The sequence below is a fragment of the Lagenorhynchus albirostris genome, chromosome 7 (assembly GCF_949774975.1).
Source record: "Lagenorhynchus albirostris chromosome 7, mLagAlb1.1, whole genome shotgun sequence".
NCBI classification, from domain to species: domain Eukaryota; kingdom Metazoa; phylum Chordata; class Mammalia; order Artiodactyla; family Delphinidae; genus Lagenorhynchus; species Lagenorhynchus albirostris.
In genome coordinates, this window is record NC_083101.1 from 24,533,806 (window position 1) to 24,551,952 (window position 18,147).

Below are 18,147 nucleotides of genomic sequence, written 5' to 3' on the forward strand. Positions count from 1 at the left end.
AACCATAAGGGAATACTATGAACAACTATATGCCAACAAATTGACAACCTAGAAGAAATGGACAAGTTTCTAGAAACATAGAACCCACCAAAATTGAATCAAGAAGAAACAGATAATTTGAAAAACCAATCACTAGAGGTGAAATAGTCTGTAATTAAAAAAACTCCCTACAAACAAAAGTCCAGGACCAGATGGCTTCACAGGTGAATTCTACCAAACATAAAAAGAAGAACTTATACCTATCCTTCTCAAACTCCTCCAAAAAACTGAAGAGTGGGGAACACTCTCAAAGACATTCTATGAAGCTGCCATCATCCTGATACCAAAACTGGACAAAGACACCACCAAAAAAGAAAATTTCAGGCCAATATCTTTGATGAATACAGAGGCAGAAATTCTCAACAAAGTGTTAGCAAACTGGATCCAACAACACATAAAAAAGATCATACACCACGACCAAGTGAGATTCATCCCAAGTTCCCATGGATGGTTCAACGTACGCAAGTCAATTAATGTGATACACCACATCAACAAAAGTCAAGACAAAAACCAATAGATGCAGAAAAGCATTTGACAAAATTCAACATCCATTTATGTTAAAACCCCTTTCCAAAGTGGGTATAGAGGGAACATATCTCAACATAATAAAGCTATTTATGACAAACCCACAAGCAATATAATACTCAATGGTGAAAAGCTGAAAGGCTTCCTGCTAAAATCTGGAACTAGACAAGGATGCCCACTCACACCACTTCTATTCACCATAGTATTGAAAGGCCTAACCACAGCAATCAGACAAAAAGAAATAAAAGGTATCCAAATCGGAAGGGAAGAGGTAAAATTGTCATTATATGCAGATAACATGATCCTATACATAGAAAACCGTAAATACACCCCAGAAAAACTACTAGAACTGATAAACAAATTCAGCAAGGTAGCAGGATACAAGATTAACATACAGAAATCAGCTACATTTCTTTACACTAACAATGAAATATCAGAAAGGGAATGTAAAAAAACAATACCTTTCAAAATCACAGCCCCCCAAATAAAATACTTCGGAATAAACCTGACCAAGGAGGTGAAAGACTTATATGCTAAAAGCTATAAAACATTAAGAAAGATAATTGAAGATGACTCAAAGATATGGAAAGAAATCCTATGCTCTTGGATTCAAAGAATTAATATTGTTAAAATGGCCATACTACTGAAAGCAATCTACAAATTTAATGCAATCCCTATCAAATGACCCATGACATCTTTCACAGAACTAGAACAAATAATTGTAAAATTTGTATGGAACCACAAAAGACCCAGAATTGCCAAAGCAATCCTGAGGAAAAAGAAGAAAGCAGGAAGCATAACCTTCCCAGACTTCAGACATACTACAGAGCTACAGAAATCAAACCAGCATGGTATTGGCACAAAAACAGACAAATGGATCAATGGAACAGAATAGATAGCCCAGAAATAAATACACACAACTACTGTCAATTAATCTTCGATAAAAAAGTCAAAACTATATAATGTGAAAAAGACAGTCTCTTTAGTAAGTGCTGTTGGAAAAGTTGGACAGCCACATGTAAACTGATGAAGTTGAAGCACACACTACACAAAATAACCTCAAAATTGTTTAAAGACTTAAACATAAGACATGACATAATAAAACTCCTAGAAGAGATCACAGGCAAAACATTCTCTGACATAAATTGTACCAATGTTTTCTTAGGACAGTCTTCCAAGGCAATGGAAACAAAAACAAAAATAAACAAATGGGACCTTGTCAAACTTACAAGCTTTTGCACAGCAAAGGAAACCATAAACAAAACGAAAAAACAACCTATGGAATGGCAGAAAATATTTGCAAATGATGTGATGCACAAGGGCTTAATTTCCAAAATACACAAACAGCTCATATAACTCAACAACAAAAAAACAAACAACCCAATCAAAAGATGGGCAGAAAACATAAATAGACATTTCTCTAAAGAATACATAACGGATGGCCAATAGGCACATGGAAAGATGCTCAACATCATTCATTATTAGAGAAACGCAAATCAAAACGACAATGAGGTACCACCTCACACAGGTCAGAATGGTCATCATTAAAACTCTATAAAATAACAAATGTTGGAGGGGATGTGGAGGAAAGGGAACCCTCCTACACCACTGTTGGGAATGTAAGTGCGGCTGCTATGGAAAACAGTATGGAGGGTCCTCAGAAAACTAAAAATAGAATTACGATATGAACCAGCAATCCCACTCCTGGGCATATATCCAGACAAAACTGTAATCCAAAAAGATACATGTACCTCTATGTTCACAGCAGCACTATTCACAATAGCCAGGACATGGAAACAGTCTTAATGTCCATCAACTGATGAATGGATAAAGAAGATGTGGTACATATAATACAATGGAATGCTACTCAGCCATATAAAAGAACAATGGTATTTGCAGCAACAAGAGATTATCATACTAAGTGAAGAAAGTCAGAAAGACAAATACCACATGATGTCACTTATATGTGGAGTCTAAAATATGACACAAAAGAACCTATGTATGAGACAGAAACAGACTGACACTCATAGAGAACAGACTTGTTTCCAAGGGGGAAGAGGGTGGGGGAGGGATGGAGTGGGAGGTTGGGGTGAGCAGATGTAAGCTATTATATATGGAATGGATAAACAACAAGGTCCTGCTGTATATCACAGAGAAGTATATATTCAGTATCCTATGATAAACCATAATGGAAAATAATATATAAAAACGAATGTATATATATGTGCAGCCGAATCACTTTGCTGTATAGCAGAAATTAACACAACATTGTAAATAAGGTATTATCCTTCAATTAAAAAAAAGAAAAAACATAAATACAATTCACCCTATCACTGGTCTAAAAACAAAACAGAGAACATCTTAGTTTAAGAGGCAATCAGCAAACTTCAATACCTGTTCATGATAAAAACTCTCAGAACCAGAAATAAAAGGGAATTTCCTCAACACAAGTGGGCTAGGATTGGCAAATTTTTTCTGTAAAAGGATAGAGAGTTAATATTTTAGGCTTTCTGGGACTTTCATCCAGACTGTCTCTGTCACAACTCTTCAACTCTGTGGTTTTAAGTGCAAAAGCAGCCACAGACAATGGGTAAACAAATGGTGGGGCTATGTTCCAATAAAACTTTATTTACAAAACAGGTGGCCAACGAGATTTGGCCCTCCCAGTTTCCCACACCTATTAAACTCCCAAAAAAGCTAGCAAACATCACACTTAGGGTGAAAGACTGAATTTCTCCAGCTAATATCACTCACTGTAGACAAGGCCAAGAGTTAAAAACTCTATAGGGGTCCATACTTACGGAGATTCCCACACTTTTGTGAGTTTTTACCTCCAGGAGCCCTACCAGAACTTCTCACGGTGCCTACGTACTTCTAGCAGGGGGAAGGGAAAAGCAGACATTTGAAAATACTGACAAGACCTGCACTCAAGTGATTTTGGCAGAGCCTAATCAAAGTGGGTTTCACCAGGGCCTAACCAATGTGGAGGCAGGGAAATACCCAACTCCAGCCCCCTCTAACCTTCCTGTCCTACCTAAGAAGTGAAAAAAGACTGAGAAGCACTGGTGAAGTTCACAGATGAGGTACATGCTCACTTCAAGACTGCCAGCTAATCACAGGACTACAGAACACTTCTCCTACCCAACCCCCAGCCTCATCACCATATCATTAAAGACCTATTTATCAGATTTGCTTTAACCCAGTATATCACACACATAGGCTTTTGACAGAAAATTACAAGGCATACAAAAGGGATTAAAACACAGTTTGAAGAGTCAAAGCAAGCATCAGAACACGACTCTGATACGGCAGGGATGTTGAGATTGTGAGGCTGGGAACTTAAGATCAGTACAATAAATATGATAACACCTCTAATGGAAAAAACAACGTGGAAGAACAGTTGGGTCATGTAAGCAGAGAGTTGGAAATTCTAAGAAAGAGTCAAAAAGAAATGTTAGAAATCAAAAGCAGGCATCTTATCCATTTAGTTAACCATCTTAGGTGGGATATATCTTCATGTTTTCAGCTCAATCACCCAACATATTTTCTTTCCAGGATCTAATGATATCACATTTTAGTTACCTTGTTTCACTGACTCTTATTACATGAAAGACAATGAAGTATTTTAAAAGCACAATTTTGTTATGCAGATGTGCCCACTAGTGACAACTGTAACAAACACTTTCTCATCAAAGGCCAAAACCCTAGAGGCAGGAATCCCTGGTATTAATTGTGTACCTGTGTCCTGTTAAGTCTGTGACAGCACATAGGCTTTATTATTTTCATAATAAATCCTAGAATTCTATCAAAAGCTGGTGTAGGTACTTATCTTTATAATCTGGTGGGAAATTGGAACCCATCAAGCTGCCCGAGGTAAAAGAGACATTTCCAACAGAAAGAACGGGAGTGAAAGCCGAAAAAGGGTGTAACGCTCCAACCCTTTGGTTGAGAACAGTCTTTTCTCATTGTTTCTACTTTGGCAAGTTAATATAAAAGGTATGATTCCCTTCAGATTTAATTTATACTTTCTACCAAGGTCAAGCCACTAGTGCATATTGTAATAGTGTTCTTTGGCATTCTACCTCATAGCAAGTGTAACTACTTAGAGATATACTGAATTTAGATTACCAAGTCAAGCCAGCAAGATGGGAGACCCTCAGGGGAAATACTATCTCTGGATTTCCTAAATACCCACAGTTCCTTTAATTTTCATGATCACTAAGGTACTTGCTTGTTGACTGGGGGTGGGGGAGGGGTGTGGATGGGAGGCACTGAGTTTACCTGGGCGTACTGTTCCAAAACTGTGGCTGCGTCGCCGTGCTTCCTCTGCTCAGCTAGCTTTCCTGCAAAGACAGTAAGCATCTGAGCACAGTCGGCTCACTAAGAACGGTATTCCCAAAACTCAAGTTGAAACGGTTTTAGGTGGTACTATTTAAATCAAAATGCTCCCCTACAAATTGGAGGGTATACTCTACAGAGTATACATTAAAAGTGAACTGCTTTAAAACAGCATTTTCAAAAGTGTTCCCCAAGACTGCTCGAAGGATCATAAAAGGCAGGACCAAGAAACCATTCTCAGGTCAAGTACGTTTGTGAAGCACTGGGTAAGGTAGAGTTAAGCGTTCTTTTGCTGAAATGCGTCATTAATATGTCTTTATTGTGTATCAAACTATATACTTTATGAATTTCTATGAGAGAGACAGGCAGGAATGCCATGGGGTCCTATCTTAAATGGCAGTTACAATCAAAATTTAGCATGGCATGTGAAAATCACATATAGTCAAAATCAGTCATGAAAAATGCTTACAAAGGCACACATGTGGGAAACTGACCTAGCATCTCACACTAATCCATTTTTTCCTCTAATAGGAAGAGGCTGCTGTTTCTTTGGTTGAGCACTAGATGGGGGTAGTTGGCTTATGTCAGGGGTCTTGCAGTATCTTCAGATCTGAGACTCATTCTCAGTCTAGTTGAGATAATTACACTATGAGAGGCACACAGAACCCAGAGTTAACTAAGGGGCTGCCAGAGTCACGTCTCCCATTTCATGCTAACTCCAGGGCATATTATCACTGTCAAAACCAGGAAGAGTCATCTCCACTGTTTCAATAGCTATCTTTTCTTCCTTTTGGTGACTTGTGTAAACTAAGTTAAATGTACACATGAAGTGACTCCACCCTGTAACATTTCTCAAAAATCTTTGAGCACTGTCTTCTCCACCTTTTTCTGCTAAGCATCTGGGAGAACTAGGTGCACTCCATTATAAGGCATGACACACAGCAAGCTAAGAGTTGAAAAGAATGTAAGAGAAGATAACAGACACCAAGAACAGAACTAGAAAATTTAAACTACAAATAACAAGTTTCTAGAGCAGAAGTACCAACGGAGCCAGAATGAAGAATAGTAAGACTCAAATAAGGACTTCTCGGTACCTGTAAAAAGAGTTCAGCTTGGAAATTGAAAGGGCTTATAGAAGAGTCCACAGATACAATAACCAGAAAATGCCAGAAACAGAAAAGTGATAATCTCACACATTTTTATAATCCCAAAGGAAAAAAAAAAAATGTGAAATTACTCAAGAGAATATGTATGTACATTTAACAGGATGTAGTTTGGATTTTTTTTCAGGACTGCTTTTTATGGGGATATCATAACAATATTTACAAGACTCTTGAAAAGGTGGGGGGAAAATATACCAGCCACTCACTCACTTCAAGCTTGGCTGAGAGGGCCAGAGCCGCACCTGTCACTTCTCCCAGGCACTCTGGGAATGCCACTCGACTCTAAGAAATCAGACTGGAATAACCTCACCTCCAGTTCAGGCAATCCCTAGATCCTGACACAGCTAAACTGCCTTTGCTTTCACTCTGCTTATACATTTGGCTTCATTTCTGAAAACTGCTATTATGGTTTCCAATGATCTATTGGTTATATTTGAACAGTCCCACTCGGAAATTCATCTTTACATTCTCGCAGGGCATATTGCTACCCAGCTACACTGTACCCGGTGTCCTGTAAAGTGTGAGTTTGGTGAATGAGGTAGAGAAAAGTGTTAGCTAGATCATTTCCAACTTTGAGTGTTCTCTCTCGATTCTAGCTTTTCCCCCTCCTGAGGACTGGAATACAGATGTGGAGAAAATCCACCTTCAACTCTCTGCCTAAGAGATGGCAGATCTGCACCATGGGAGGACTTGTCAGTGCCATGAGAGAGACAAGTAAACTGCTTTGTTTTTTGTGCCACTGTATTTGGGGAACCCTCGTAGCAGTTAAATTTTTACTCTACCTAATAAGCCACTCCAAATTAACCTTCACCCATGCACATGACAGTGCACCAAGGTGTGCTCCCACCTGACACATGTCTGCAAAACTGCCAAACAAAACCACAGAGACACAAAGCCATTAGAGAAGTTATCTGGGAGAACCTAATGGCGTGTTTACCTGCCAGAGTTCTGCCCAGGCCAGCCAGCTGGTCTTTGGTCAAGTGAAGCTGGGCTGCCACACAGAGAGCTTGCTGCCAACTGCCACAAGCCAGAAAGGCGCTGAGAGCTTTCTCGTGGGCACCAGCGCGGGCAAACACGAGCCCTGCTGGCTCACAGAGGTGCTCCTGCAGCAGGTGTTCCCCGTAAGCAATGCTGATGTCCTGGGACAGGAAGAGACAAAGGGTTGGTGAGGACAGGTGATAACTGTTTTTTTAAATCTCCAAGGTAGGCTGCCTCGGTCATTATACTTGAAACTCCCTGGAATGACTTAGAAAAACCCTGTGGATGACCAGTGAATTCAATCTTTCTTCCACTCAAAACCTTACTGAGGATGTGCCATGTATTCATCCAACAAATAATTACTGAGTGCTGTTCAGGGCAGCGGGAGTAACAGAGCAAAGCAAAAAATAAAGCCAAACAAAGCAGAAACAAACAGAAAAAATAAACAGTAACAAGAACCACTCCCAAGTTCCTGCTCTTGCGGTGAAAGAGTACGAACTTATAAACACACTGTGGTCGACAGCATAATGGCAGATAGTGGTAAAGGGATAGAGCGATGGGAGTGCTGTTTCAGAGGGCTGTGAGGATTAGAAGCCATGTGAAGAGTTACGGGACAGTATTCCACGCCAATAGCACAGAAAGCACCATGGCCATCGGGCAGGAATGGGTATGGAAGGCACAGGAAAGAATAACAAAAAGGCTGGTATGACTGAAGCACAGAGGGCACAGGGGACGAACAGATAAGGCAAATGAGAGCAAAAAGGCAGGCTTTGGCCAAATTCTGTATTCCCCAGGCTCAGTATGAGGCAGGGAAACAGAGGGACATAACACGGGGTCCCTGCCCTTAAGGAAACCCACAGCCTGGTGGGGCAACAAATCAGTAGATAGCAGATTGATAAATGCCCTTCCCAAGTTTAGAACAAGGTGCTCTGGGAGCTCAGTGTTTGGCACCTCAGCCAGGAACGGCTTTCTGGCAGAGGAGACCCGAGAGTTTAGAAGGACAGGAGGGCTAAAGGAAGTGGAGGAAGAGGGCTGCCAGAGGCAGCTGATGCTAAAGAAGCAGGCAGGGGCCAGATGACAGAAAGACGTGTACAATTTGTGGACAAACTGAAAATGGTGGTGATGATGGCACGGGCTCCATATCCCAAGTCGGCCACCTCACGTCCCAGGTCCTGAGGCAAGGTGGTTCCTCATTTGAAAATTGTGCACATGCCTACGAGGCTGTTGTAAGAATTATAATACATGTAGCTGATAAGCAAAGTACTGCATATGAGAAAAGCTAAACAGATGTTTGTTCAAACAAGCGAACCAAACTTTATGCAGAAATACATGGGAAAGATCAGCACTATTCGGGATGATCGTGAGTTTGGGCTGGACGAGGGGCAGGATGGAAACTGCCATGGTGTTCCCGAGGAGGATCCAGAGACAACGCCTAGGTTTCTTGCCTGGGCAAGTTCTTCAGAAGAGGAACAGGTCAGGGCCTTTCTCCCAGATAAGAAGTTCAAGATGAGGCTAATTAGTTTGAAGATAAACATTGAAACCAAGGACAGTGTCAGGGACTCAGGAGCCTCATCCTTCTCCAACTACAGCACAAAGCAAAATCAGGAGAGCCTCATTTCACATGTTACACACCTTGTACTGCTGCGAGTTTGGTGGATATAACTTCAGAGCTTCGTTATACAAGTTTTTATCTTTTATTAAGTTTAAGCATTCTGGGAAGTACTCCGGTCCTACAGGAATAAGATTCATACACACACAAGCTTGAGACTTGGGAAGCATAATGGATTTCATTTCTACCAATGGTCCCTACATAAAATCAACAAGGGACCTTTTTAAGACCTGCATAATTAGAGTATCTGGAGAACGGGAATGCAGGAGTGTGAGCTTTAATGAGCACCACTGCAGATTCTGAGGTATGAGAAGCACCAGTTGGAATCAGAGTTCTACTTAAAAGGAATTTTACACTACCCCTGTTGAATGACCATCCAGCCCAGTGTTTGCTCAGCCTCCTTAGTAAGAATCACCTGGGGAGCTTATTAACCATACACACGCCTGAGTCCCGTCCCAGCCCAGCCGAACCAGATCCTCCAAGGAAGCCAGAAGCTGAAGGCTTAACAAGCACCCCAGGTGACTCTTCCTTGTCCCCATCTCAGTCCTTAGGAAAGAGTCATAACTGCTGAAGCGTGAGGCTCCACTACTGGTCAGGGATGGGGTGAAGCACAACACCCGGCATCGTGCTGCTTCGACTCCATATCACTGCCAATCAAAACTGTGTCAGGGCACTGCCAGTAGGCATGGTCACTCAGACAGGCTGGGTTTCCTTCAGGTGTCTGCAAACACCAGGAGAAGAGTGAATTATCAACCAATTTTGATTTTAAGACACTGAAGTGAATTTCGAGGATGATCACTCTTGACTCAGAAGCATCTGCTCTATCTTCTTAGCTATGGAGCTCCTCCCGTTCATTCAAAGACATTTGCTTTACCCTCAGCTTTTCAAAACATATGATAAAAATAAGGTGCGCGTACATAATTGTTAACATTTTCAGGTGTGGAAATTGAAATCCGTCTGTCTAAACTAACATTTGATTGCAACTTATACCCTCCCTAGTTCCAAAGAATATTTGAAGCAGAAATAAACATACTAACCCTCACACTTACCACATTTGCTGAGGTGGCCAATGGCTTTTTCATACCGTTTCAAATATTTGTCTATAGTGAACCGCTGATAATTTGTTTCCATTTTCTTAAGTGTATTTAGAAATGGAAGGTATTCTTTGGGATCCTAAAAGTTAAAAAAAAAATTTTTTTAAAGGACAATTTTATTGCTCGTGATTATATTACTTATAAAAATAAACATATAATAATTATAGCAATGAAACGAAAGCTACATCATTTTTAAAATATGTAGTGTATTCATATATTAATTATATATAAAACCGAACTTCATAAAACCACTTTTGGTAAAAATGCCTTAACATATGGGCATATTGTCCAGGTTCCCAATTTGCACTGGTAAAAGAAGCTACATGATAGAACTGGACTGGAATATGAATCATTTGTTATATTTCCTTTATAAGAGAAGAATCTGTTCACACTTAATGCCTATAAGCTTAAAAATAACCCAGTAATTTTTTTCCATTGCTCAACCTAGCAATCAAAACACTTTGGTAAGCCCAGAACAGCGACAGAGAATGAGCTTGGAAGTATGGGTCCTGGAGACTCACAGTTCTGCCTCGAGGCCTGTCCTCACAGCCTTAACATCAGACCAAACACTGCAGTTTCAGGAGCACTGTTTCATACTACCATGTTCGCATAAACAAAAATGAGAAGTATGTCTAAGCAGTAACTCCACATACCTTCTGTGACTTCTCAGCTACCATGAGGACCAAATCAAAGTTATAGGTCCCAAGAGAATGATCATATAATTCATTAACATCTACAAGAAGCAGCAAATACTTCAGGGCCTCTTCAGCACTCACAGCATCAGGAACAGGTGCAGCACTTCCTATCGGAGTGTAAGAAAACAAAACAGAACAAAACCATTTGGGGAAAAAACCCACACACCTAGCAACACACCTGCAAATTACCTGTAATGAAAATCAAATTTTCCTGGCAGAACTGGACACCAGATGAATATATTCTTTTGACTCTTTTTTTTTTTTTTTGGTGGTACACGGGCCTCTCACTGTTGTGGCCTCTCTCATTGCGGAGCACAGGCTCCAGACGCACAGGCTCAGCGGCCATGGCTCACGGGCCCAGCCGCTCCACGGCATGTGGGATCTTCCCAGACCGGGGCACGAACCTGCGTCCCCTGCATCGGCAGGCGGACTCTCAACCACTGCGCCATCAGGGAAGCCCTGACTCTTGTACAAGCTTTATAGGGCAGCATTCAAAGAAATGGACCCAGGTTTTAAAATGGAGACGAAAAAGCCACACGCCAAATCAGTGATGTGACCCTGGTCTGGTCAGTGTGATCTCCAGAAGACCGAAGACACGATGTCAGTCGAGGCCCCAATACACACACTCTGTCAACATGTCTCTACCTTGAAGCTCGTGTACCTTCTGCAGCACAATTTCCAGTTCTGGGGTTGTTTTTTTCACGTGAGAGGTGAGTATTGATAGGCAGTACCTGAAGTAATAAGTGAAGTACACCAGAATAAGAAAGGTGAGCAAGCTGAAGAGAAACAACTACACACTTCTGTTACTCAAAAGATGCCACCTAACGACAGCACACGTACTTGTGAGGATTTATGTTCTCCATGGCTGCTCTCATAGCATCGCAGATAAGGTCTACTTTTTTCCCATCAGGATCGCTGGACAGCTGGACAGTGCTGGTAACTGGTGGAGGGTACATGGTTTTTGTAACATCTTCTTCCCTGCGAACAAGCGTGTATTACAAGGTCACTAACTGAACATATGTCCCAGCTATCAAACTACTAACATATATGTTGGAGTGCCTATGAGATAATAAATAAAAAATGGCTTTTGGAAGACAGTTTAATTCTAAAAATATTCATATATGGTGAAAAATGGAAAAACTTGCTGAGAAAATGGAAACATGTCCACAAAAGACTTGTATGTTAATGTTTACAGATGTTACATTCATAGAGTCCCAAACTGGGTACAGTCCAGGTGTCCACCCACAGGAGAATGAAGAAATAAACTGCAGTATGTTTACACTACAGCATACTACTCAGCAATAAAAAAGAATAAACTAGTGATACATGCAAAAACATGGATGAATCTCAAGATAGTATACTATATGATTCATTTATATAAAGTTCTTGAACAGGCAAAACTGATCTACAGTGAAAAACTCAAAAAAGCAGTTGTCAAGAGGGTGGGGACAAAGAACAAATGAGAAGGGATTTGGGGGAGCTTTCTGAGATGAAGGAAATGTTCTCTATCTCGATAGGGGTCAAGATTACATGGAAGTATACCTTTGTCAAAACTCAGTGAATGGTACACTTATAATCTGTGCATTTCATTATATATAAATTTGACATGCAGGGGGACCCCGTACACAAAGAATATGCTCTAGTTAATGTTATGCAAGGTGAAGTACTGACAGGTAAAGTGGACTGATGCCTATAATTACCTCGAAATTTGTCTAAAGTAAAGATGAAGGGTGGGGACTTCCCTGGTGGCACAGTGGTTAAGAGTCCGCCTGCTAATGCAGGGGACACAGGTTCGAGCCCTGGTCTGGGAAGATCCCACATGCCACGGAGCAACTAAGCCTGTGCGCCACAACTACTGAGCCTGCACTCTCTAGCCCGTGAGCCACAACTACTGAGCCCACATGCCGCAACTACTGAAGCCTGCGTGCCTAGAGCCTGTGCTCTGCAACAAGAGAAGCCACCGCAATGAGAAGCCTGTGCACCACAACAAAGAGTAGCCCCCGCTCACCACAACTAGAGAAAGCCTGCACGCAGCAATGAAGACCCAATGCAGCCAAAAATAAATTAATTTTTTTTAAAAGTGCATTAGGAAAAAAAAATGAATGGTGGATGAACAGATGGGAAACAGTGATAAAGCAAATAGAAAGTTAGAAAAAAGTCACTGCAGAGGAAGACACCATTTATTTCAATTAATAGTTTTTTATGTACACCTAAAATTAAAGTCAAATAATAATTCTAAATGACATCTTTTAAAGTCTTAGTTTTAAAAAGGGAAAAGACTGAAAATCCAGTACATGCGGCATCTAAGAGTTAGAGATTAAAAAAAATATATTGAAAAGTAATTTTTCTCCTCTATTTATCTGTCTGATTTCCTTAACCAGAAGAGAGAAAATTATGCATGCGATACTCATGAATTATTCAAAATACTTACTTCAATTCTGTGAAAAACAGATTAATATGATTTACAGAATCTATCTGTCTTATGAAGGTTTCCACATTTTCAAGAAACACCTACCCAAGAAAAAAATAAAAAAAGGATAAAACATTTTAGTTCAGATCATCTTAGTTCAAGTCTAAGGTAAGCTATGATAAATATCAGATTTAGAATGTTACCTTAGGGTTATGATCATGAATCAGATTGAGATTAATTCTCAGTTTTCTCATGCATTCAAATGCTTCTTTAAACATTAGTCTGTGAAGAGACAGAAAATGAACAGAGAGGGCATTTCACAAAAAGTAAGCTCCCTGGACTCAGCATATTTTCATAATGATATAAACCAGTTAAAATTAAGACTATAGCCCAACTACTACTGGATTTCTACTCTGAAATCATAGAATGAAAAAAATCAGGTACCAGATTCATTTACCTTCCTAAAAGGTGCGATTTAGTCATCATGGCTGGTTGAGGACTATATCCACACACTCGCACACAAGAAAATCATTATGGAACTTAGAGCTACTTCCTTTTTTAACAAAATGTTAGTAAACATTTTCCAATATAAAGTTTCCCCCAAATTCAGAGATTCAGACAATGGATCATTTCCTTCACGACAGTGGCTCAGGCATTTTTGGGTCATAGGCCTTTTTATAAGTCTGCTGAAAGCCTTAGGCCTTCTGCCCAGACAAATACACACAGACACAGGATGGTGCAAAAATTCCCTGGGTTCACAGGCCATCTAAAGCCTATATCGTTCCCCTTAGGCTAGGAAGCCCTGTTTCGTACACTGAGCCTCATGATTCCTTCTGCTAGGAATGTTTATTACACCATACGATATAAGAATCAAAGTGTGAAAAAAAGAGAGCCTCTGAGAATCTGATTGAAGATATATGTAATGAAAGATTTGAAGACTTTTAAGTTTTAAAAATCTTAATGGAATACTTGCTGTCTTCACACATAAGTCATAACAATAAGCTAACTAATCATATACATGGTACTTACTTGTCCAACCACTTCCGAATCTGAGCTAAAACCAGGGCTCGATGATGAACAACTTCTAAGTTTCCCCTTGGCATCTTAAAATAAATAAATCAAATCGATAACTTTTTTAACTAAATAGAAAAAAATTAAATACCCAGGATATACAACTTTACCTAACTCTTCTTAGAGAACTAACACAACACTGTAAAATAAGCATAGCTTTGGCAAAATTTAGTTGTGCTCAAAACTTATTTTGACTTTTAAAAGAAGTTTCCCTCTTAGCCTTACTGGGCAGAGCCTGTATTAACACTCCTTTGTATAAAGCTAACAGAGAACTTAGCAAGGAAAGGCTTATAATAAATTAACACAAATGATAAAACAGCTTAAAATATAATCCACAAGAATTCTGTTTGCTATTTACTGTCAAATGACTATCAGAAACATAGCCTGAAAAATCAGCTTACCTGTAATATAAGCTTTGTGTCCTGGGGCACAACAGTGACAATGCGTGAACCCCTCTCCACCTTCCGCAGAGATTCCCCATTAGACACATGGCTGCTGCTCAGACCTGCCTGTAATGCTAAAGACACCATAGGCTAAGCCTTAAGAATCACTGTCAGGACAAGCCACTCTCCACTAACTGCAGCTGAAACTGCACGTTATCCAAAGTAGAAGGAAGCAATTAACAACTAAGCCGCACTGCTCTCTTACTCAGCCTCAAGACCATTAGCCCCTCTGATAAACAATCTTATCCCAGAATTTTGTGCTCTCTCACAGAGCCCTCATGCACATGCCCATACACAACGTCTCAACTGATATGGAAAACACAGGGAGGACTGGGCACCTTCTCTCTGTCTTAGTGTACTGATAAAGCTACGATCGTATCAGTGAAAGATTCCCTGTTTCCAAGTTATCAGTAGAAGCAAAGAAAATAAGTGGGCTTTTTTTTTTCATAAGAAAATTGTGTGCATGCGCACACAAACACGCTGGGTGGGGGGACGTGGAACACAGAAAAAAGTGCGGCCGATTTCCTATGAGCCATGAGATGGAGTCCTTCAGATACACAATGGAGGGTTGCCACAGTGAGAAAAGGAAGATTACAAAGAAGATTGAGCATATTGCCAGTTTGGTGCCTACATGGTAATTCAAAGTAAAATATTAGTTATATTAAAAAATTTCCTGAAAATTGTTTGTTTATCTTAGGATGTGCTGCTTAAGGAAGGACCTCCTTCTCTTTGCTAACTGATGTGGAGTGATTCAACTGAGATATCATGTTGAGATTAGGGGCTAAGTAAATGAACTTGAAAAGTTTTCTCCAGTCTAGGACTCATGATAAAAAGCCAAAGTATGCAACAATCTTAAGTCATCAAGACTTCAAAGGACAAACGATATTAGAACAGGGACTATTTTCTATTTTATACACTGAAAACTTACTTTTCAATGATGCATCTCTCAGGCAAAAACACTGGCAAGTATGGGAATAAGTCGTCAACAATAAAAACTCATCATATACTGCAAATGATGTGATATTTGAAGCAACCTACAAAAGGTCAGGGAGGCAAAGGGGAGAGTTAGCTATATTACTTGGAGCCAAGACTGAAAAAGATCCAATGTCAGAACAAGCCTTGATACCTCAGTGTCATTGATGAAAAAGCGACATCTATCAGTCAGACCGAGGACATATTCCTGCAAAGAAATAAAATATGAAATTACAAACAATTCTAACCAAACTAGTTAAACCAAACTTTTCTATTACATGGTTCCATTGCCCTATGATTTCACATCTAGGTCCTTGTAATGCGGACTGAAGGTGCCTAAGATGTGGTTGGTCCAGTGCAAAGTGTGCTATGAGGCCATCCAGTGCATCAGCAAGCCCCGCCGTTTCTATCTCCTATGCATGTCTCAAACGTATCACCTTTTGGCCCCTCACTGCCTCCACTCACAGCCACTTTCACTCTCCTCCCTTTCAACCTACTCTCTACTGGGCAGCCAGAATAACCTTTCAAACCATGAAGCACATCACACTACTCCCTGATTAAAATCATCAATTTCCAATCTATGTTAAACGAGCAAAGCCACACTCTTTCCCATGGCCTATCACTAAGGACTAGCCATTGCTTCCGTTAGGTTCCTTGAGGAAGCTGAGCTCTTCTAAGCTCACAGTATGGATAGTTCCTCCTCCCTGGAACACTCTCCCTTTCTTAGAGATAGAACTTTCTTTTTCTTCACATCTCAGCACATACACCACCACCTCCTAGAGGCTTTCCCAGACCACCAAAAGTTGGTCTCCCCATCCTCACAGCTACCATCCTCTAACTAGCCTCAAACACTTCTCTATTCTCTACCATTACACCCTGCTCATTTACTTCATTCTCCTATCAGAAGGGACAGCCATACCCGTATTGATAGATTAAAAATTCCAGAAGGGCAGGAACTAGTCAGTTGTTTGGTTTTGTAACCACTGTATCTACCACCGGCCACAATTATAGGCATTCTAATATTTGATGAATGATAACCTACTGAATACTAGTTTCAAGATTACATTTCTGTTGTCCCCAAAAGTTACTTATAAACTAACTTTGAATGTTTTGTACAAATGGGGATAAAAGTCTGCCAATTGCATTTTTCTATTTTTGAATTTATACTTCCAAGGAAAGGAATCAACTAACCACTACATGCAATCTCCTAATCCCATTTCAGAGATTTACAGGCTGAGGCTCAGGAAACTTCTCATTGTTGAGTGAGTAACTCCTCATTGTTGCCTTGAGATTTAGTGGACACTCAGGTCCACCTCCAAAGTACACACTCTTTCTACTTAATGCTATCAGTTCCTGGGTCACTGCTCTAAGTGGTAAGTTTTTCTGCCTGTGTTTACTTACCTCTCCTCCAACCATGGCCAGTTCGGTCTGTGTGCACGGATAAGGAAATCGAACAGGAAATCCACCAGGGTTCTTCCATGGTTCAACAGCCAGAGAGGGTGATTCTGCAGGATTGGCAGATGAGGTTTACCAAGAGCTGATCCGCTCTTTGTAAAAAAAAAACTGTTACATTAATACTTGCTAAAATACTTAACATGCAATTTAAATCACTTTCCAAATGTGTTTTGGAAACTCAGTAAAGTACTCCAGTTCATTACAAGAGAAAATACAGGGAGAACACACCAGCTAATTCTACTCTATAGATTAGGGTTTTTCAGGGTAGTTAAAAGACCTAATAATCACAGCAACACTGATAAGATACAAGTATATGTACTCAAGAATTAAATATCTACGTAAGTCATAAACATGCTTTCCTAACTTTTTTTTTTTGTGGTACGCGGGCCTCTCACTGCTGTGGCCCCTCCCACCATGGAGCATAGGCTCCGGATGTGCAGGCTTAGCGGCCATGGCTCATGGGCCCAGCCGCTCTGCGGCATGTGGGATCCTCCCGGACCAGGGCACGTACCCGTGTCCCCTACATCGGCAGGCGGACTCTCAACCACTGCGCCACCAGGGAAGCCCCCGCTTTCCTAACATTTTGATACTCACCCCAAAGGTACTTAAGTATCTGACCACCAGCCACCTGCAGTGCTACTGACTTGGTCTTGGAGTTGCAACACAGACTGATTATGACCCCATCCACTGTCACAGATGAACTGACAAGAGTAAAATAAAAAACAAAGGAAGTGAAGGAGGTGTGAACAGACTTGTTTTTCTCAAAAGTAGTGACATTTCATTGATTTTGCAAAACAGAAAAAGAAGCAATTTTCCTTTGGTGCTGCACTGCCTATTTCAATATAACATAAACATAATAAATGCACACACGTATGTATATACACACTAATAGATAAACTATTGCAAGCGCAAGCCCAGGTAAAGCAATTACCTGTCACATGACATTTTCCACAATGTCAATAAGTAGGTGTCTACATTGTGAGGTCATCACTCCTATTCTGGCAGCAACTTTATATAACTTATTGCAACTTATTTCAATTTATTGCATTAAATAAAGCAGTGAATCTGTGGGAAAGTGAGCACGCTTAATACCTATATTGCTATTATATTCATTCATAGAAATCTGTGGGTCTCCCTTAATGGGAAGAGAGGAATCTGTTATTGCCATTATATTTTTTCCTGAGTCAATGAACCAAGAGTAGACATGTCTTAAAGGAAGTGGAAGAGGTACGATAAAAGCAAATGGTGCCAATGCTAACATTTATTCAAAGAGTTTTAAACAAATCTACGAAAACCCCCAAGATGCCACAAATTTGGGGAGGATAAGTTATCTGAGAAGTTAAAGGAATAGACTC

At 40.3% G+C, this 18,147-nt stretch overlaps 1 protein-coding gene across 10 annotated transcripts in view; it reads right to left on the reverse strand.

Annotated features, from left to right (window-relative positions):
• ELP1 (elongator acetyltransferase complex subunit 1) overlaps window positions 1-18,147 on the reverse strand; it is a 60,196-nt gene that overhangs the window by 16,557 nt on the left and 25,492 nt on the right. For 9 of the 10 annotated variants that reach the window (XR_009541525.1, XM_060154673.1, XM_060154672.1 and 6 more), the window contains 15 exons: window positions 17,387-17,493; window positions 16,739-16,842; window positions 15,492-15,545; window positions 15,294-15,399; window positions 14,324-14,439; window positions 13,881-13,954; window positions 13,055-13,133; window positions 12,873-12,952; window positions 11,282-11,419; window positions 11,087-11,172; window positions 10,400-10,548; window positions 9,702-9,825; window positions 8,676-8,773; window positions 7,003-7,204; window positions 4,846-4,907 (listed from right to left, as the gene is read on the reverse strand). Coding sequence is in view for 9 of the 10 variants with exons in the window: in XM_060154673.1 (XP_060010656.1) it covers window positions 4,846-4,907; window positions 7,003-7,204; window positions 8,676-8,773; window positions 9,702-9,825; window positions 10,400-10,548; window positions 11,087-11,172; window positions 11,282-11,419; window positions 12,873-12,952; window positions 13,055-13,133; window positions 13,881-13,954; window positions 14,324-14,439; window positions 15,294-15,399; window positions 15,492-15,545; window positions 16,739-16,842; window positions 17,387-17,493 (1,579 nt within the window). In the remaining variant the exon portion in view is untranslated. The remainder of the gene's footprint in view (window positions 1-4,845; window positions 4,908-7,002; window positions 7,205-8,675; window positions 8,774-9,701; window positions 9,826-10,399; window positions 10,549-11,086; window positions 11,173-11,281; window positions 11,420-12,872; window positions 12,953-13,054; window positions 13,134-13,880; window positions 13,955-14,323; window positions 14,440-15,293; window positions 15,400-15,491; window positions 15,546-16,738; window positions 16,843-17,386; window positions 17,494-18,147) is intronic. The other variant, XM_060154674.1, reaches the window with a different exon arrangement.